The following is a 21,672-nucleotide window of genomic DNA, read 5'->3' on the forward strand; positions in this document are numbered from 1 at the left end:
GTGATCCTTACAGCAGAGCCATCTCTCAAACGCATTGAAACACATGTAGCTACAATGTATAACACAATATGCCTCACTGTCATCAAACACGTAAATGTTCTACAGAGCTTTAGCATTTTTTTGACGGTTAAAAATTATGCAAACTAATGTCAGATGTTTTAAAAATATAATATGATGAGCTGGAACTTCCTGCGGTAATTTTTTCAGCATCATTCATTTTGCCCATGCTTTACATGTTTTGTTATTCTGTCAAAGTGAATGTTCATTATTTAATTATTACTGACAATAGGTGCGGAGTATATAAGAAAAATAAATCAATGTGTCATAAATGAATAAGACGTGATCTAATATTTTTTTCAAATTTCTTAGGATCATTGGACAAATAGCAATATGTGATATAATACGATGCAAGAGATCATTGTATGGCAGAATGTCAGATTTTTAGTGCCAGATTCAAAGAGCAGAGGTCAGCCATAATTAGATCCAATCACTGAGTGAAATGCAGCACTCTCACTCTGAGCTTTTATGTCATCTCAACAGCTGAGCACAGCAGAGCATTGTTCCCCCGTCACTCTCACTTCCTTTTAAAATTAAAAATCTGTGCTGTCTTATTGTTATAACTGTCCAATTAAATACAGAGAGCGTCATTCTGCACAAGTATAGAGCGGCAAACTGGGGAAAAGAAGTAAAAAGAACACAAAGCTGGTTTAAAAAAAAGCTGGTGTGCCAAAATAAAACACATCACAAAGACATGACCACAAAATGCTCTCAGAATGTTTTGCATTTTACGTTTTTATATATTTTTTGTATCTGTTCTGGTGATTAGTCTCCTTTATTAAATTATTTCCTTTCATTAATAAGGGAAGAACAAAGGTCAGATCATGGGAATGTTGAAATGTTTTTCTTGTGATTGGCTTTTAGATCTTCCAGCACTCGTTTTTGGCGTCGTACCTGATCTACAACCTGTATACAAGGTGAGCAAACAAAGAATTACAGCTAATCAACACAGAGCTTGCTTAATAAAAATATTTCCTTTTCATTTTACGTTCATAGATCAGTGAAATACAAGCTACAGTCATCATGACTTTGTGGTTATTTGAGTTCAAACAAAAGATAATACAAAGTACTCTTACGATATCTATAACACTCGAGAAAATGAAACCCTCAGATGAATCAGTGTAAAATTCCATTCATGATTTTAATCACTTAAGATGATACAAATTATCGTCTTAACATTTTGAACAAACTGTAAAATTTGCGGGATTTAGAAAAAGTGTGTCATACGTTTTGATTCCTGCTTTCATCAGAGAGGTGCGGGAGCTGAATCCTCCGGAGGTGTCCGATTCAGTCCTCCAGTTTGCCTCGTGGGGAGTTCGTGGTCAGCAGCTGGTAAGTTTACAGGGCAGATCTAAAAACAATATCTCTTCCATCATTCACTTAATGCCACAGTAGCAGGTTATTTCATCCTGGAGCAAAAGGTATTTTAAATGAATAACACACTTTAATTGAAACATTTTTCACTTGATTACCCTAGCTAGTCCGTAAACAACAACATAAGAACCTCAATACAACTCAACACCCACTATGTGCTGATTTATTTCCACCAAGTAAATCCAAATTCAAGCACAGTTCATACTGACCCACAATTCCCCTTGGCTCAACAAGTTGTATGTTGTATGGACAAATTATCCAGGAAAGCTCTCTATTAATATGAAATCTGAACTAATAGCTGAAGCGTTTCTTTATATTAATTTGTTTAAGGATCTTTTAGGGATATTTAGCCCCATTATTAATTCGAGAACGGATTAGATTCATCAATTAGTCGATGGACTGAAAAGTAATCGGCAACAGTTTTGATTGTGCTCTAATTATTTAATTTTTTTTAAATCTCAAGTTTCCAGTTAAATGTGTGTTGGACAAACAGGCATATACTCAAATATGTAAGTTTTAGGTTGATTTTTTTATATACCAGACAATGAATCCAATTATTGAGAAATATCAGAAGGAAACATGAGAAGGAAACATGATGTCGTATTTAATGATGTGTGATATAGAATTCATGGCATTCAAAGAATCATCCCTGCTCTGAAATAAAGGCTCATCAAATTTAGTTTATGACTAAAGAGGAAACACAAACGCACCTGAAAACCAAACAATCATTTTGAACAGAAGCCAGCAACAGTTGGGCTAAACAAGCCGTTGCTGAAAGACATCTTCTTTTGCAGCCAAAGCTACAAACGCCTCCACCGTGCCGGGCATTGTGCACAGAATAATCACTCCATTATTTTCTCCAGCGTGGACAGGGAAAGTAATTAACCATTAGATAGCGTATTTATCTGGTTTCTTCAGTGTTTCCACCTGCCGCTCGGTTGGAGCCTGAAGCCCTGCAGCAGTGCGTCACACCTCTAATGACAGAGTTTCATTACTCAGCAGCTCTCCCTGCATATTGGCCAGTGTTATCACCGGAGATGAGACGCTCAGCGAATGTGTTTTTATCAATAAGCGTGTTCACTGTGTGGGATCAGTTCACCAGGTCGCCTCTTTGCTAGGCAGACATACTCTCTCTGCTCAGTCCCTGTGTGCTTTGCTGTAACTTCCAAAAAATAAAATGCTTTAGAGGGGGCAGTTCCCTCTGTATAGAATTTTTTCATACCATAACGTACAATAACATGTAGGTGTTTTGTACTATGTGCTTTGTGTACATGGATATGTTTCATACACTATAATGCAGAACTTCACGGTTTCTGTTTTCAAATTAAAAAAAAATATATATATATATATTTAGTCTCTTTGTCCCACAGATATATATATTTGAAAACAACATTTACTACCAAACGGATGTTCAGAGCAGCTCGTGGAGGCTCACGTCTTCTGGACAGGAGGGGGTCATCTTCAACGGCATCACTGACTGGCTGTATGAGGGTAAGAGAGAGAGCACAGAGTCATAAAACCTGACACAGGGAATTAAGTTGAAGGACAGATAGAAGAATTCAGATGCTACCTACAAAATTTGGCACTCTGAACTGAAGAATAGGAAAAGAGAAAAGGTGATGTATGTTAGTGTGCGCACGCCGTTTGGCACCTGAAGTACTGCGGAGGGCAACAGCTTGTCAAACTAAGCATAGGGCATCAACCAGGAAAGATGGTGAACACAATCTAAAGAAATTGAATTCCCAGATCTGTGTGCTTTTAGTGAGTGGGTAGAATACATTAGCAAGTGGCCCAGTATTTAGTGTCCAGATATATACATGTATTTAATGGAGAAACCCAGCGTGAAACGTGACACCAGTAAGACATTATGAGCAAAAAGTTACTATATGATCCAACTCTGTTATCTCTGTTCATGTACAGAATGTAAAACACCATGATAGAGACTCAGAAGTTTGACTTTATTCAGTTTTAAAATGGCAGCTGCAAACAGTCCAGTGGTAGTCAACACAGTTAATAGCTTGCAGCCATAGATGCAACCAGTGTTCAGGTTTAAAGAGTGACCATGTTTACTGGCCTTTACTGGACTCTCAGCCAAATGCGTACATGGTTGCTTGAATCGATGGCAGCTGTTGAAAACAAAAACAGAACATGAAGGTGTCCTCTTAAAAGCCTTCAATCAATTTTTTAAACACAGACTTATGTGTGTTAGTTATCCAAGCCTAAGAGCAACCAGGGCACACTCGGCTGTAAGTTACAAGTAAACCTCTTGGAATATCGATTCTGACAACCAAACATGCACCAACCAGACATTTTGATGCTGGTATCAGTTTTACTTCAATGTGTATCTTGCTAACTCGTCTGGATGGCTAGGGTAAACACCATTTAATGCCAAGATGCACACGCGTTTTATTTATGACGTCGACTTTAAAAAGGTTGATACCTTTTTACAGGACAAATAAGAAACATGTAGTACAAATTTAATTTTACTTAACAGGGATCTCTGGAGGCTGTGTTCTGACTTTTGTTTGTGGGGTTAAGGCAGACGTCAAGTGGCATTGTTAACACTGCTGTAAAAACTCATAGGGGAAAGTTGGGATGGATGGATGGATGGATGAGATGTGACTTGAATACAGGAGACCACTGTTCACATACTGTTTCCTATAAACAATCTATTCACAATATTAAATCTTAACTTTCTAGCTTTATTACACAGACCTCTTAACCTTATGGCAGCAATAAAGAAACAATGAAAAGAATATTTTTTTTTCATGTTTGTCTAGTCACACGATGGTCTCCTATAAATGACTTACCCGTACAATGAAACTGCAGTGTCAATCACCTTTCAAAGGAAATATATTTTCTTACAGATTACATCAATCACAGAACCTTCACCCACGAGACCAGAATTTGTGTCCTGGGTGAAACCAAAAGTAATGTTCTTATTTTAACCCAAGACATGATCTTTTACCAAACATATACATTGCTTTTGCTAAACCTTACAAAGCAGTTTTGTTGCACAAACCTTACCTGTAATTGAGAATGCAGTCTCTAAACGGCAAAAGCGCCACGAAGTTGCTATGAAAAGCTTTTGGGTCAGAACTGAAATTATACTCATTCATTCAACGTTTGATGCCAACCTTTTATTCTGGCAACTGGTTTGAGTCACATAGTTGATCTGGAGTACTGAGCCCCTCTCCAACGGCTCAGATGGTCTGATTTGTCTTCTCTTGGTGTTCCAGAGGAGGTGTTGCACACGCAGGTGGCCCACTGGTGGTCACCTGACAGCTCCAGACTGGCCTACCTCACCATCAACGATTCCTTGGTGCCTAACATGTTCCTGCCCCGGCTCACAGGCTCTCTCTACCCCAGGGGGAAGGAGTACCCTTATCCAAAGGTAATTGGTACTTAAAGTATAATTACTTCCAGAATTTAAATTGACTCTCAATTCAGTGCTTTGATTTTGGGTACTGACTTGTTGTCAGTACAGAATTGATGCAGATGAGTCCAGGTAACAGTTCACTGTATCAGTCGAGCAGCACTAGAACATCTGTTAGCTCACTTTATCACTTTGGTGGCCAATCTACGGCCCTCGGACCAACTGTGGCCCCCTGCAGGTTTTTAATGGCCCGCGGTGAATTTATAAAAGTGAATATGAAATGAGCATATTTCTAATAAATTACACTCATTGCACATTGCATGTATCTTAACTTCTTGGCACAGAAACCAATATCTTATCATTTCTGCCTTTTCTGTTTGTTAATTTCAACACTTGATTTAGAGAATTACATCAAACATTTACATTTGCATCGTAATCTTCAAGTGGATGATGGCGCAATGAACAGTAAACCATTTTTGGTCAAATATCTGCCTGTTTTAACTTTATTTATGCACATATTTACACATAGCATCATCATATTGTATGCGAGCCATACACTGTATTAGAGTTATAAAGTATTTCATTCATTTAAATTAATTTAGGAGCATGAGATACAGCAATGCTTTTGTAATATGTGATCACACCAATAAACGTTGTACTGATTAGTAGTGTTGCATAGTTATTTTGAAAGAAAACATAATTTATGTGGCACATGGAGTTTTCTGGTTTAGATAAACTGATCTTCTTAGAGTAACTGGTTGAAAACTACACAGTCACCTCACTCCTTATATTTTTCTGTATATGGACCACATCAAAACAGTTCAGCCACCCATAAAACTGAGTCCAGCTCAAACCAGCTCTATGAATAATACAGCTGCATACTCGTTGCTTTAGCTTACCCATAAACGTTAGTGAATCCTTTTCTTGTTTAATTCATGTAACAGTGGCTTTGCTTCCTTTGAAGAGAGATGTCTGCAGGGATCTGTGGCACTGTGAGGGATAGGAATGTGATATGCTCTAGTAAGGCACGCTAACACACCTTCCTTTGATGCGCACATTCAGCGTATCAAATGCCTCTCAGATGGGAGATGGGTTGTGGAAAACGGGAGGAATTAGGGTCATAAGGAAAAGGGCAGCCTCATTTGTCGGTTCAGGCCCATAGATGGGAGGAGGGGCTTAGGATAGGAAGGCATCTAATTAATGAAGCACCACTCTTGATGTTCAACTTCCCAATGCAGTGTGAGAATTGTGCACACACACACACACACACACACACACACACACACACACACACACACACACACACACACCACACACACACACACACAGACACACACAGATACAGTGAATCTTTTGCTTGAATTCTTGAGTGGGGTCAGCGATATGACATCATGGGATTAAATGAAGCAGAGATTTAATTGCCTTCTGCTTCCTTTTATCAATGAGAACATTGATGCTGTGTAGCAGTCTGACAGTCATACTTCTGCTTCAGTCACTTGGGGAATAATTTGTGTGGGTGAGTCAATACACAGTAAAAATACCCGAGGGAGTGTTCTTTATGGATATCATGTGTAACATAAAGAAAATATCTCATTACTGTTAGAATGCCTGTAGTATCCAGATTCACAGTAGAGCCCTGCACTTGCCAAAAACTCCAACCCCAAACTGGTTTATGACCAAATACCTGTAAAACTTCTGACATTTCCTTTGGGTTTAGCGCTTATGAGCATATATAAGCACGCTAAGAACTAAACAAAAGATGACATGTAAACATGGTAGTTAGCATTTAACTCAAAGTTCTGCTTTGTTTACGTAGGGCCCTATCCCTGGTATTATATATATATATATATATATATATATATATATATATATATATATATATATATATATATATATATTTTAAATAGGACCCTATTAGTCTACACAGCAATGCTAGCAGCGCAGTGAGTAATACTTACACAAAGCCAAGCTTTGAACTAAATGCTTACGGCAACATGGTAACATGTTTCTGTTTAAGAAGTCATGTCTACCATGTTTACCATCTTGGTTGAGGTGTTAGCATGCTTAGATTTGCTAACTAGCACTCAACCCAAATTACAGCTGCGGCTGATGGAAAAGTCATTAGTTTTGCAGGTATTTGGTTGTAAAACCAGAATACTGAGAGTGAAATTTTGACCTGATGATGATGCCTGATAAATGGTTCAGTGAACAAATGTTTGTTGAAATACATTATCAGGAGGCCATGAATATCTGTACCAGTGATACCAGATACAAATCCATCAAATGTTTGATGTCAGCTGACCACCAAACACAAAGCCGACTTACTGATAACTAATATAAGCCCTTTTCACAGCAGCCATTTTTACATGCCATTGCAGGGTAAACACAGGTGTAATTTTGGCCCTGTTCCATTTAGGTGGGTAAGGCTCTGGTATTTTGCATGTAGTATGGTTTTAGATGTGTTTGATCCATTAGCCTTTTTACCTGTCATGTAATATGCGTCTAATGGCAACAGCCGAAAAGAATGCAGTCATTCCAAGAAGCTATTGTGCCTCCAAAAGAGCATAAAGTGAAGGGTTGGAGAAGACATAAATAATAAACAGTACAGATAAGGGGGCATGAATGTGGAATACATACTGTCATCCTAGATTTCCCTTGTCATGTAGACTAATGAGCTCCATTTTTGAGCAAGGTTTAAGCTGAGAAACTACTGACTCGCCCCAGGGCCTGTGCAGCATACAGCAACACAGTTTGTTCCCCACTTCTTTCATATTCTCTGTTAAAGTCCTACTGGAACTGTTCAGTATGGTAGCGTGTAAAAATAGAAAAGCAAGTGCGGCGTGTTGCTCAGTGCTTATTGTTATCGCTAGACTGCACGCAGTGCATCACGGATATTACGTCCAATTAGATTAGGCCTGTGAATGTAATTGCACATTTGCACTGTTTTCACTCCAGATGGGACAAATCAATCCCACCGTCAGACTCTATGTCGTCACTTTGGACGGCAGCTCCCTCACAACTGAGCTGAGACCTCCTGACAGTTTTGAAAAGAGGTATTATAAAACACATTTTAATTAAAAACAATATCTTTTAATTTTTTCTCACTACTAACCATTACTATTTGTACGTTTTCCTTAGTGAGTACTACATCACCATGGTGAAATGGGTGTCACATGACAGGCTGAGTGTGCGTTGGGTGAATCGATCTCAGAACATGTCAATACTTTCACTGTGCAATGTCGCAACAAGTGACTGCACCAAGGTGGGAATGTTTTTTATGAGAATTCTCAAGTCTTCAACAATTCATTTATAGAAGCGTTTGGTACTGACTTCCTCTTTCCAACTCAGAAACATGTGATGACATCAGAGAAGTGGCTTGATCTTCAGGTGAGTGTATCGGTTCAATACCATACCAATTATAAGCCTATCAATACCCTAGAGTGTATATAAGTGATAGTAGTCCATGTGTTTTTTGGTCTCTTTGACTTTAATTGGTACAATAATTTACTAAACGAACATCACACTGTATTGAAGAAGACTAGAAACAGGAGATTGTATCCATAAAATCATGTTTACAAAGTTTACTGAGGGAATAAATCAAATGATATGTAGGGTCATTTTCTCATAGACTTTTATACAACCAGAGGAGTCGCCGACTGCTGGCCAGTAGAGAGAATGCAAGTTTAGGGCACTTCCACATTGGCTTAACTTTTTAGACACGGAGGTTGCCGCCCCGGTTCATACATTGTTTAAGGATCACTGTTCATTTTCATATAATAGCTGGTTAAATACATTAGTCAAATCTCAAATAATGGTAACATTGACAATGACAGGAAAATTACTAATAAAAAAAATAATAATTAATTGAGCTTAAATGACTTGTCCTCTAATGGTTCATAGGGTAAATTTAGCATCATTTTTATTCTCACAACAACATTATCATGTTACTCTTATTTTTAAGAAATACTGAAATACTAACAATACTTGACTGTACTTGATACAGTCAAACTCAACACTTCATGCAGATGCTTTGATTGGAATACCAACTTGACCGAGATACAAAATAACTCTGAACAGTACACTGGTGTTTTACTGATTACTGCCAGTGAAATGAACATAATATTACATTGATCAAAACATGTAAAGATGGATGAAGTTTGAGTTTACTTCATCAGTTAACAATATCAACAGCAATTTAAAAAAGTACCAGATAGGAAGATAATGACTTTTTGTTAAGTATGATACATTTCACTTGTAAAGCAGGAGATATTAGAAATGGAAGGCTTGTTTGTAATATAGGCCGGTCTCCAATAAAGCTCCCCTCATTGCCATTGGAAAATTGACTGTACAGAATATTCTTTATTCTGTAACTGCAGACTACCAATGCCGGAGAACAACCTGTTGGCTATTTGAACATTGAACTTGAATCTATTAGCAAAAATGCATTTTACAAGAGAAAAGCCTTGGAGCATGTTTTATCTAACATAAGGATACAGTCAATGCACCAAACCGTATCAGTGGTGCATCCGTTTTCTTCAGGTTCTTAGCGCCTGGTGTTCTACATGCCTATGGACTACTACTAACCATTAATGGCAGTGTCTGTATGTCTGCTGCTTATCTGTTTCCCCAGAATGAGGAGCCAGTGTCTTCCAAAGATTGCACAACGTTCTTCATCACTATGCCCTTAAAACAAGGCGGTCGCGGGACATTCAACCATATCACCATGATCTCTAACCAAGTAAAACTATTACATTTAATACACATTGAGTTAGGTGAATTTACTGTGCAAATGAAACTTCTTGTGTCTATGTATTTTTGTAGTCCTCTTATCTGTCCTAAGGCCATTCCAATTATTCACACTGCTCATGTGATTCTACATTTCCTGGAACACCAGAGAATTAAGAATAGCTTCGGTTGAATAAATTAAGGAAAGCACAGTAGATGGGATCTGTGCCAGATAAATTCAGTTTCTGGAGATATTAAGTGGAACTAAAGTTTGATATTCAATGCCAAGGCAAGGCAAGTTTATTTATAATGCACAGTTCAGCAACAAGGTAATTCAAAGCACTTTACATATTACATCAAAAACCAAAGTGTAAAAGAAATACAAATGGACAATACAATTAAAAACAGTGATTCAAAATCCAAAGGAATAGAAAATAAAAAAACAAGCTGTTAAATTGATGAAATTCTGGTACATCCAATCTGTTTAGTGCAATACTGACTACAAGGTAAAAAAAAATACATTCACATGTGCATCCCTTTATGAGCATGTAAGCTATGTGAGGTCATGTTGACATGCTTTTTATGCTCTGCTGTGTTGTATTCTTTTTCGTGCTACTCAGTCTGAGGGTCAAGAGGTCAACCTCCGCCATCTGACCTCAGGCAGCTGGGAAGTCTCTCGAATTCTGGCCTATGATGAGAGCACAAACTCAGTGTAAGCATGAATTATTGATGCCATGCAGTATTAACAGCATACAATATGTGACATGTGATGCAATACAATATGAACTCTCCAATAACAGGTAATGTGTTTTTCAGTTATTTCCTAAGTACAGAGGAAGGCTCAACGCAACGGCAGTTCTACAGGTACCATCTTGATTTGTCTTCAATAAAGCAGTAGAGAGAGCACCTTCATTCATTAAAGTCACTGTGAAGAACTTATAACTGGTTATGAGACAGTCTCAATTTATTACTGAATCCTCTATATGACCTAAAAAAGTAAACAAGACCAACAGCGAGGAGATTGTCTATTTCTATATATTTGATCTTAATGCTTGTCATCAGTGTCACCGAGTTGGATTAGGCGAATCAGATGAAACTCAATGAGGTTCACCTGAATGTCAGCTGGAGGAAGAAATCTGAGCAGGGCAAGCTATCAAACCCTGCTGAATTAGAATTAAATGTTTTCTAAAGGCACTCTGGTGCTTGGGAACACTACCCCTTTTGTCCACAGGGGGGCCAAAATCAACGCAAACTAAAAGTCCCTCATAGAAGCTTTAAACAGGCCCTATTGTGCTATTTTCCGGGTGCATATTTTTAGCTCAAGTTACAGTAACAACATGTTTTCATGTGTTAATGCTCATAATCCTCCTTGTTTTTCTCATCCTGGCTGTCCTGCAGCACCTTTTCTCACCCTCTTTCTGAAATGATCCGTTGTAGCGCTAGCTCCTCCCTCCAGAAAGCAAAGTCTGCTCTGATTGGTCAGCTAGCTCACTCTGTTGTGATGGTCAACATTTCATATTTCTAAAAACTCTTCCTCTGGAGCTTCAGCTCCGTCCCTCTCTTTTGTTGTTTGAGGGCCAAACTAGCCGGAAGGAGTTTTACGTCAAGTGAAGGAGAGAATTTAATCGAGCTGTTTCAGGCAGCTCAGGAGCAGTGGTTCTGAGGAGGAGGGTAACTCCTTTTAGGCATGTACTTCAGGTTTTACACTCTACAGACCTTTTACATGTAAATATATATATGACACAGGAGAGGGAAAAAGTGGAAAAGCATAATAGGGCCAAATAGTCGACATTTTGGAAAATACTCTTGCAGGGAGAGTTAGACACCGAGATGGAACCCATTTATTGTGTTTAATTACAGTGTCAAGGTGTTTCAATTACCACATTCTATTATGGCACATTTCTCTTTGATTTAGTCTTTTGCCTGCAGGCCAGAAACATGCCGATTGTAAATCTTCTCAAATCAACATCTTTTGTCTTCACACAACGTTTCCTCAACCAGACTCTCCACACTGGATCCATTTCATAAAGAATGCCTCACCTGCTCTCTCTTCAAATCAAAGTGCACCTCCTACGACGCCATCCTCAGCCCAGACTATCAACATGTTCTCCTCAACTGCAGAGGTAAAAACCTCATTGTGACCAAAATAGCAACATCCTAACTGAGTGTGATTTAAAATCACAGCACTTTTTAGCACATGGTTCACTGTCATATCACCTATTCACTTAGCTCCAAACTATTCCCAAAAGGGATTATTCATTATTTAATAAACTTTGCATCATAATCATGTTTGGTTTGAGAGTTCTCAATCTTAATTTTCCATTAATCAGTGAGTCAGTGTTTCACTTTTATTCATCAAAAAATCCTATACAAAGCCTACTACACACTGAAATATTTGTCTTGAAAATATGTTTACTTTTTTTCAATATGAGAAAGTGACTACTGTATTTAATTCAATGGATCATTACATGGAAACTTACAGTAAGTTGTCCAAAACAATTTATGATATGATATTTGGGTTTTCTTTGTCTCTTAAAGGGAGAAATCCCTTCCAAATCAATAATAAATATTTTTACTCGTAACTGTAGTGCTACTTGTAAATCGACATTGTTTTGGTGTGAATTTACAAAAAATTGTCATAGAGATGTTTGACTTCTCTCATATAAAATGGAGCTTGAGGTGCTAAAAGTGCCAGAAAAACCTCTTTAAAATGGAGCTTTGAACTCACAGCAAAACGATCTATATTGATACATTATGCTAAAGGTAAGAGGAAAAATATGTGAACTGTAAATAAAGTGAACTGTCACTTTAAAGTGAACTGTCACTTTATGGTTGTGTTTATTATGTGTTAAAGTTCTGATAAAATGTCTGATAAAGCTGCATTCCCCCCCGCCAGGTCCTGGAATACCTCAAACTACTCTTCACACACTAAATGATATGAACAGTAAGTACTCTGGCACTAACAGACTGAGCAAGGACTCTTTCAATCAATTGCATCATGTATATTTATTCATTATGTTTGGGTGGAAGCCGAGTGCGCCTGAAAAGTGTTTTAATCAATCGAATTTACTCAAACTCATTTTTGTAAATGAAGTCACTGAGATCAATAAATCAATCGTCTTTGTCCTCTCCTGCAGGCTCACAGATTGAGTGGTGTTGATGATTCCAGTTTCATCGTGCCACATTTTAAGTTACCATGATGTTTGACCTGGATTTGGATAAAAAAATTCCTTGTTACAGTTCCTTGACTCGTGTGACTTTATAAGGGACAGTTGTTTGTTTGATAAAGAAAATAAACAGAGTTTTGATCATCTCCGAACACGCAGATTTGAGTTTAAGTATGAAGGTCTTACTAAAATCATTCTTCTTCTTGCCCTGTCTTCTTACAGAACACAAGACTGTGGAAATGAACACAATATTAAGACATGCGCTGATCAACAGGAGGATACCCAAGTGGGAAAGAAGAACCGTACAAATCAACAACTTTGGTAGGACAATCCAATTATCTTCAACTAAGTGATATATTTACACCATTCAACTTTCTTTTTTTATCTTCACCAACTGCTACCACTCATTATCTCCTTGTTCAGTTATTTGAGCAACAATCAAGAGGATGAGAAAGCAAGTTTATGTTTACATACAACAGTGCAACAACCTATCTCGTACTTCACAGTGTTTCCATGCACGCAAGAAATTCAGATAAATCACATTAAATGCAACCAGCTTACTTTATATTCATGTTTAGATATTTCCCTCACCACTTCATTATGTTAGAATAACATACTTATTTGAACAATAGTAGCCATGCATTTGCTCTAGAAAATGACACTGCTGGTCAGTCCACCGCTTCATTTCAGGCTAATATATCTCAACTATTGAACTATTGGATGGACCCCCATGACATTTTAATGCAGACATTTAAGCCCCCCTCCGGATGAGTTGTAATAACTTTGTTGATCCCTCATATTTCAATCTACTGTTATTATCAGGTCAAAGTCTTCATTTTTTCCAATACTTTGCTTTAAAACCAAAAACCTGCTAAACTAATAAATTGACCAATGCTAGCATGCTAACATGCTCAACTAAGCTAGTGAACAGAACAAACTTCAGCATGTTAGCATGGCCCTTGCTAGCGCAATAGCATGCTGACATTGGCATTTAGCTCAAAATCACCAAAAAGCTCTAAATTGTTACCTCGTAAATATACACTGCTGGTGACAGTAGTGATGGTTTCCAGCACAATACGTACCCATCAGCTGGACAGGCAGGCTCACTCACACCTGAATGTCACACATGCACAAGCAGGATAAACAAGACTTGAGCAAACAGGTGTAGAGCTTTTGTGAGCTGATTATGAAACAGCCCCAGAAACACAAACGCAGCCCTATATTGTTTCAATTAGAGGCGATGGCTTGCCATATGGCAGCCTTTTTCTAGTCTGTGTTTACTATTAGAGACAATGTGAAACATATTAAAGGCCTTTTGGGGAGAAACACAGCCAGACGGGAGCCCTGACTTCAAACGTTGAATGCACACAGGCTTATTTTTCACGAACCACCGGTTTATTTCAGTTTTATTTTGAGAGTTTTAGGATTTCCATAGAACGCATTGATTCTTAGTTATTCAGGTAAGTTCAGGCAGTTTAGCCCAAAAGACAAAACACTCATTTAATAGTTTTCATCTTCAGTTCTGGTTCAGACAAGTTAACACCCCTGACAATAGTGCCTTGACTGCCTCTACATTTTAACCACTCTCACATCACTGTGAGAATAACTCACAAAGGTCCTAAGGTTCCTTATGTGAAAGATGATCACCTTTGAGTTTGACTTCTCTAGTCCAGAAATTGCATATCTCGAGAACCATCCGAACTTCTTCACACTTGGTGGCTGTATTGCTAATGACCCAAGGGACGTCTTTGTCGAAGTTGCAATTTTGACATGTCATTATCAATATTAATACATTTTTAATATACAAACAATTAGTGCTCTGTGCAGCAGTCCACAACAATGCTGCAAGCAGCACTTACGGAAGACGAGTACTTGGCCCGATCCGAGTGCCACGGACTGAATGACCACGCCCTGAAATGACATTATATTAAAATGTTGATATTGTGTTTTGCAGCACTTCGTCTGGAGTTGATTGTGCCAATAGGTTTGGATGAAACAAAGGAGCACCCGCTGTTACTGATTCTGTATGTCATTTTATTTTCAAATGCATTGAAAATCAATGCATAATAATTTCCTTGAAATGAAAATGTGTGTCTTAAATCAGTGGTTCCCAACTTCCAACAAAGATAAAAAATTTGAAGAGTCGTGTGATGATGATATCCATTATACACATCATCATTTTTAGATAAATACACGCAGCCAATGAGGAGGAGCTGTAAGTAGACAAGGTTTTGTTCTAAAGGGTCACAAGCCTTAAAGGTTGGGTACCACTGAGCTTTATTATGTTTTACACATGAACCACTGTTCATTTATTCTGGGTTTATTTTAATGTGTTAAAGAACTTTCATGGAAACCCTTGGCTTCTTAATAGGCTAAACTTATACCGTCCTCACAGTGACAGCACCCCCGGTGATCAGGCTGTGACTGACCGCTTCTCTCTCGGCTGGGACTCGGTGCTGGTCAGTTCAGACAGCATCATCGTGGCTCGTCTGGACGGCCGGGGCAGTGGCTTCCAGGGTCAGAGGATCCTGCATGAGGTTCACCAGAGACTGGGAACCGTGGATGTTCAGGACCAGATCACAGCTGTAGAGTAAGCTTTTATTGTGTTTCTGAAAGTGAGTCAGTTGATTTAAAATGAACTGTATACAGTAGGTTCTCTACATATGGCCGACATTGTTTTTTATGTTTATGTATTGAAGTTGCTTTTTTTTTTATATATTTTTATAATATATATATATATAGTATATATATAGGAATATAAAAATAAAATATAAAAAAGTATATATAAGTTAAATATTCATAATATAACTGTATATATATATATATAATATATATATACTAATTTGTATATATATATATATATAAAAGAACGTATATGAACATAAAAACACAACAACAATGAAATGTAATTAAAAGAGCAGAATGGAGGTAATAGTGCAAAAGTCCGGAAGTAACGTAACAAACAATTGTAAAATAAGTTAAGTGTTAACTTGTTTTACACGGGACACAAACGGTGGTCTCCTGATTGAAAGTCCTGTTTATTAGTTTTTTCTTACCATTCAACCTGATTGAAAGTCCTGTTTATTAGTTTTTTCTTACCATTCAACCTCTACCTACTGCCCTAAACTTTCTCACTCTTTATACTACGTCAGTTGCTCTGACCATCTAAAATTGATGGTGATGGAGTAAATTGAAATCCCAGTGTGTCTCATACAGACGCTAAGGGGACCTCGCTATAAAACCAGGCTGTGGTATTTGATGCGTTGGGATTGAGAACGGGTTGCATCTGGGTAACTCAGACTGCTAAAGTTAAATTAGCAAACATTCAGCTGAATTTGTAAGAACAAGGATAATATCTTACTGCACAGTCTCATTAGGAATGGATCCCTTCATTTTTTGCTGTGTCGTTAACTCACTCTACATTTTCAGGCACCTGATCAGACTACCTTACATCGATGGCAACAGAGTTGGAGTTTATGGAAAGGTAACAAAGCCGCTGTATTAATTAAATCAATAACCACATAAACTGTTTGCTCCCCAACATTCTCTTAAAGCAGCCATGTTCTGTTTGTTCCAGGCGTATGGAGGATTTCTTTCCACTCTCCTGCTCCTGTCCCACAGCTCCATGTTCCGGTGTGGCATTGCTGTCGCCCCCATTACAAACTGGAGACTCCATGGTATCATAGAGTGATGGAATATCATACATACTAACAATATCACAATGATCTGAATTCGTGGCCTATAAATCCAAAATGTGACAAGGACATTCAAACAGCGAGGAAACCCAATTATTCCATAGCTGTTCATCAATGATGACGTTTATTCTTTATCAGATTTAAGCTTTACTCTATGGTGATGGGATTTGATTTACAAGGCAACAATAACAACTGGACCACCGATTCAGAATGTCAAACAAACTCCAGAAGGCTAATAAATTGAGTGGAGCAACATTAATCATCAATGGCATGTTCTATTTGTCACAGTGACTAATGTTTAGTAAGAATTAATACTGAAAGGCATTGGAAGCGTTGTCGTGAATGAATAGTGAGTAAATTCAAACAGAAATGCTGTTGTTACTCACAATATCTCTGTTTCCTTTGTCATCCTTTCATAGGGTCGGCCTACACTGAGAAATACTTTGGCTCCCCGGCAAAAGAGGATCACAAATACCAAGTAGGAACGTGCTGTTATTTTCACAGCAGCAGTTGTTGTTCATGTGGAGTAAACAGCTAGAATGCATGCTCATTCTTCCCTCTTTTTGACTTGAAAGTGTTCAGAACTCGCTGACACAGTATTACAAACAATGCTGTCCCACACCTGAATGCAAACTAGAATCTTTTCTTCTGGCATTAAATGTGAAAATGAGAAGCAGGAGTCGATTTTATTTTCCCCAACCAGCACAAAGCGAGAGCTTTCGAAGCACTCCTGTCATTTTCATTCATATCAGCGGTATTGTGCAGAGAGCTAGGAATCGAAATCCCCCAAAAATTGGAGAGAGTGGTGATCATTGTCCTCTCAGCCAGTCAAATTATTTCTCTCATACTTCTGAAACAGGTAAAGATGTCTGAACTGGAGAGAAGGTTCTTCCAAACAATAGATGTGATCCCATTCAATTGTCATGCAAACTTGTCAAAATATGATATTTCACAAAACAAGAAACTCGTTTCCATTAACTGGTTTGTAGGGAATGAACTCGGCTGTTTGATCAGAAGTTGGTGCCAGAGGCTATATATGGCTGCATTAAAAAAGAAAGTAAAAGAAGAAGTGGTTGGGAACTAGTTACAAACAAGTTGGCATCACTATCAAGCCCATCTACGAGTAAAAATTGGAGAGAGGTTCTCAGGAATATGTTTCAATTAGGCAACTTTTAATATTCAGCTAGTATTGGCCACGTTTCATGTTGAACTGAGACAAAAACTAACATTTGAACGTAATGCGAAAATATCGTAGAAATCAGTCATAATCAGTCATTTGAGTTAAATGTTTGCAAAGGTGTTCCATAATATTCACATTTTCCATTGATAAAGGCAAAAAAAATGCTCTTGAAAACATTATACAAAGAAGATTGAAATAAGTAATAGAAACAGCAATCGTTCAATAAATCAAATTATATAACTGCATCAAGCCGACCATATGTCTGTCATAGCATATTTAAATTGATGTACAGTTTAATAAAGAGATTAGCAAACTCTCAGTTCACTCTCAGTTTTTGACTCCACAGATGAATTTGGAAACTGATCTGGTGTTTGGCTTCATCCCCAACAGACCTTTTTCACATTTCCACATGAAGGCAGGAGAACAGGTGTAACTAATGACATTAGTCATGGCTGCATGCCAGCTCCAGGGCCCAGGTTGAGCACATGCTGGCTCACTGGCATGGCTTAATGGACCTGAGACACTGTTGATGTGATTAATTACACCTGTGCTCTTTCTGCTTTCACAAGTCAATATGTCTGCTGTGAGACAAGTCTACTACAATGACTATTCATTTTGAATTTGCCAGATTACACAGATTCACACCTTTGGCTAGGTTCATCTCCATAGAAACAGTGGCTGAGGCTTGTGAAGTATTGTATTATTCAGATCCATCATCTGTACCAAACAGGAAGTAAATGATTGCTCAGAAAAGTGTGACATAACATAAACCTATAGAATTGTTATATTATCCAGGATACTCCTGGATCTTTAAGAACGTCGATGGATGGTATCATTTAGTAAATAGGAAAAGGGAATTTATAGTGTACCAGTATATTTTGTTTTTAATTGTCATAACCATTAAATACCAAAATACAAGAGGAGTAACACAGCAACAGAAACAGATGTGTTTGGGGATGTCTTTCCCAGCCTGTATTGTTATATTTGTCTCTAAAAGCATTCACCTATCATTGCCCTGCTTTGTTAGTTACTGTACTCTACATTACTTTCACCTGTGGGTACTGATCCGGTTCAGAGATCTCTTTTTCATAACCTTAATATTCTTTGGTTATTCCCTTAAACATAAAAGCATAAATTCCTGAAGATAACATTGCTTATCGTTGATGAACTTTGAATAAGATGTTGTTCAGACGATGTTACAACTCATGTCTGTCTCCGTCAGATTTCCAGTCTGCTCAGAAACATCACAGCGCCGAGTCCTCTGGACTTCCTTATCATCCACGGCACAGCAGATGGTGAGTATAGGTACAGGTATGGACAATAAAGCAGATGTGTGGTTTATTGGCAGGCTAACACCGTTTTAAAATGAAATTGTTCTTGACCTTAGCCACTGTATTGGAAATTGACTTGACTTTTTGCAACAAATCTAAAGCATACCATACATACTTTGTGATATTCTGTTGTGAATTTTACTTTTGCTACTATTCCATTCGTCCTCTTCATTAGAATGAGTAGTAAGTGGTTTTGCATGCAGAAACATGTAAACTCATTCTTGACTTGATGCTACCTGGGCTCAGCTGTGTGCTTCGACAACATCACTGCTCTGCACAGAATTTAACAACACACGTGATGAATTGACTTGCTGCAAAATATGATTAGCTGAGCACGTGTATTGGCTCTACAATTGGGTTTTCATTAAACGCCCGCCTCTGGAAGTGTAATGGACTGAGCACTGCGGCTGGGAGGAATTTTTCACTTGGGTTATCTGCTCTTTTTTCAGCCACTGTTCATTTCCAGCATTCTGCTGAGTTGGTCAAACTGCTGTCTGCGTCGAATGTTAACTACACTCTCCAGGTGACTGCTGCCGTTTCTTCTCTGAGTTTATTTTATTTTACTAACAAGGAAAGACCTTGATGTTGTGTTAATGGGTCGAACAAGCAACCCTCTTAGTCTTATGGTTTAGAGCTACAGCTGATAACTTCAATAAAACATTTTTTTGTCATATTTGCTCAAACATACTCCCAACTCGCCAGATACAGCAGAAAGGTCAGTGCCCTCGACGTCTGATACCAACATCTGATTTTGAAAAGACATTTCGATGTAACAAGTGTACATTGACACGCTGTCCCTGATGCGTCCAAAACTAGGGGTACCTAGTCCGTCATAAATTGAGGCATAAGGTCACTGACCAAGCCTTGGTATTTGAGGAGGTGGGAGTCAGAATGTGTTGATCCTGACAGTAGTACATTAATTAGTCTGTGAAAAAAATCAGGTTCCTCGTTCTGCTTTTTGTGCTCCTAATGTCATTTGAAGGATTCCACCTCGCCCTGAAGAAAAACAACCAATCAGAGCAGAGGAGCCTTTGAGGCAGCGGTTAATCATTGCCGGTGAAGCTTGTGAACTGCAGGAAGAGGAACCAGATTTTTTTTCACTGATAATCTGTCTCATGTAATACTGTCAGGATATATTGACAGTTTGAACAGACATGAAACAAAATGATTTAGTAGCTTTAAAGACTAACTAAAAGGTGAAAGCTTCCTCACCAGGGGTGGAAAGAAAACTTTCTTTCCAAATGAATATGACATTTGCATTTGAAAAAAAACAACATAAAATGTCTTATTATTTGAGAAATTGGGATCCTTAAACAATATTATGCATGGAAAGTTAATATTACTCAATGTAGGTACAGAAGAGTTTTTTTTATTTTTTTTACCAAAGCTCAGGTATTGCATGGGCAGGGTTATTAAAACATTTTAAAGATACCTCACCCTAGTCCCGATCCCTTAGCTAACATGGCTATGTTCAAAGACAGTCTTCCAACTGTTTACGGAGGTGCTAGGTGAATTTCACCAAGCTGTATTCACTGTATCTATCAAGTCACACAATGGCTGGTTAATTACAGCGATGAACCTAAAATAAACAGTTTGCTGTGATTTGATTGCATTTAAACAGATAAAAGGGATTTTCAAAAAGTATGAATTCATGCTTTGTCAGGTCTGAATGCAAGACACCAAGCAAACAACTTTTAAAATGCTAAATATTATTGTTTATACTATACAGTCTATGGTTCATACATACATTTATCCACAGATTTATGTCTAGTCTCTGTACAAATATAAGCTGCTGATTGGCTTTGAGACTCAGTGTCACGTTCACTGTCACTAAATCTGAAATAATTCTGTGTTACGCATATTAGCCTTGCTTAGAACACACCTTAACTCTCTGCAAGAAAGTAACTCAGCATATTTCACAAAATGAACATTTTATTGAGTGTGATTGACACTGCAGTGTAACCATAACAAAAAATGTATTTACATTTTTTTTTAAATATCAGTTTAAATAAATGGCACTTTTGTTTTTTATTTCCTTTTATTTCCTAGATTTTCCCAGATGAAGGACACAATATGGCCTCCACCAAGAGCCAACACTACATGCTAAACTCAGTGCTCACCTTCTTCAAGCTCTGCTTTGAGGAGGAGCAGGTTGTCGCCCTGCAGAAATCTAATGAGCATGACTAACCCGTAGAAGCGCCTGAGACTTGGGAGTTTTTGAAAGAGCGTAGTGTGTCCTGAGCCATTAAAGAGAAGCTGTGTTCTCCTGAAGGGCTTCTATCTCTTAAAGCACTGCAAAAGCATTATTATGTCACTTACGTAGCATTACATGTGCTAGGACCAGTGTAGGGAACCCAGGGTTGTGATGAATAATTGCAGAATATAAAAGATGGTTGTATTATTGCTGTACCCAATGCTTCAGATTAGACTTCTTGTTTGTATAATGTACTCAGTACAAATGTCAGGGAATCAAAGAAACTTGTATTTTTCCATTTTACAGTATAGTTTTTGCGGACTGCTGCAAGTAACTGTGAATATTTCTATTTACTGCAAAGCAAACTATGTAACTTAACCTGGGAGATCATATCATAAAACATCTTCTGCAGGTGCCTTTACCTCATTACAGTCGCCACTATTTCCCAACACGGTATTCATAGACTTACCATAATGTTTAATTAGATAATGAAGATTAAACATTGTCAGCACCGAGGATTACCAGAGCATCTGCATCTCCAGTAGTGGTGGACCGACTCATCACCTGATCATA

The 21,672-nt window shown here is 38.0% G+C and overlaps 1 protein-coding gene across 1 annotated transcript in view; it reads left to right on the forward strand.

The window, feature by feature from the left end:
* The window catches only part of LOC129104876 (inactive dipeptidyl peptidase 10-like), a 42,902-nt gene extending 21,810 nt beyond the window's left edge, over positions 1-21,092 (forward strand). The window contains exons 6-26 of the mRNA XM_054615738.1: positions 922-974; positions 1,308-1,389; positions 2,802-2,922; positions 4,671-4,825; positions 7,763-7,860; positions 7,946-8,069; positions 8,156-8,194; positions 9,438-9,545; positions 10,153-10,244; positions 10,349-10,396; positions 11,534-11,655; positions 12,429-12,476; positions 12,922-13,020; positions 14,654-14,723; positions 15,095-15,289; positions 16,129-16,183; positions 16,277-16,376; positions 16,814-16,872; positions 18,797-18,869; positions 19,355-19,428; positions 20,955-21,092. Of these exons, the coding sequence (XP_054471713.1) occupies positions 922-974; positions 1,308-1,389; positions 2,802-2,922; positions 4,671-4,825; positions 7,763-7,860; positions 7,946-8,069; positions 8,156-8,194; positions 9,438-9,545; positions 10,153-10,244; positions 10,349-10,396; positions 11,534-11,655; positions 12,429-12,476; positions 12,922-13,020; positions 14,654-14,723; positions 15,095-15,289; positions 16,129-16,183; positions 16,277-16,376; positions 16,814-16,872; positions 18,797-18,869; positions 19,355-19,428; positions 20,955-21,092 (1,953 nt within the window). The remainder of the gene's footprint in view (positions 1-921; positions 975-1,307; positions 1,390-2,801; positions 2,923-4,670; positions 4,826-7,762; positions 7,861-7,945; positions 8,070-8,155; positions 8,195-9,437; positions 9,546-10,152; positions 10,245-10,348; positions 10,397-11,533; positions 11,656-12,428; positions 12,477-12,921; positions 13,021-14,653; positions 14,724-15,094; positions 15,290-16,128; positions 16,184-16,276; positions 16,377-16,813; positions 16,873-18,796; positions 18,870-19,354; positions 19,429-20,954) is intronic.
* The last annotated feature ends 580 nt before the right edge of the window (positions 21,093-21,672 follow it).

Source organism: Anoplopoma fimbria, chromosome 16, assembly GCF_027596085.1.
Source record: "Anoplopoma fimbria isolate UVic2021 breed Golden Eagle Sablefish chromosome 16, Afim_UVic_2022, whole genome shotgun sequence".
NCBI lineage: Eukaryota > Metazoa > Chordata > Actinopteri > Perciformes > Anoplopomatidae > Anoplopoma > Anoplopoma fimbria.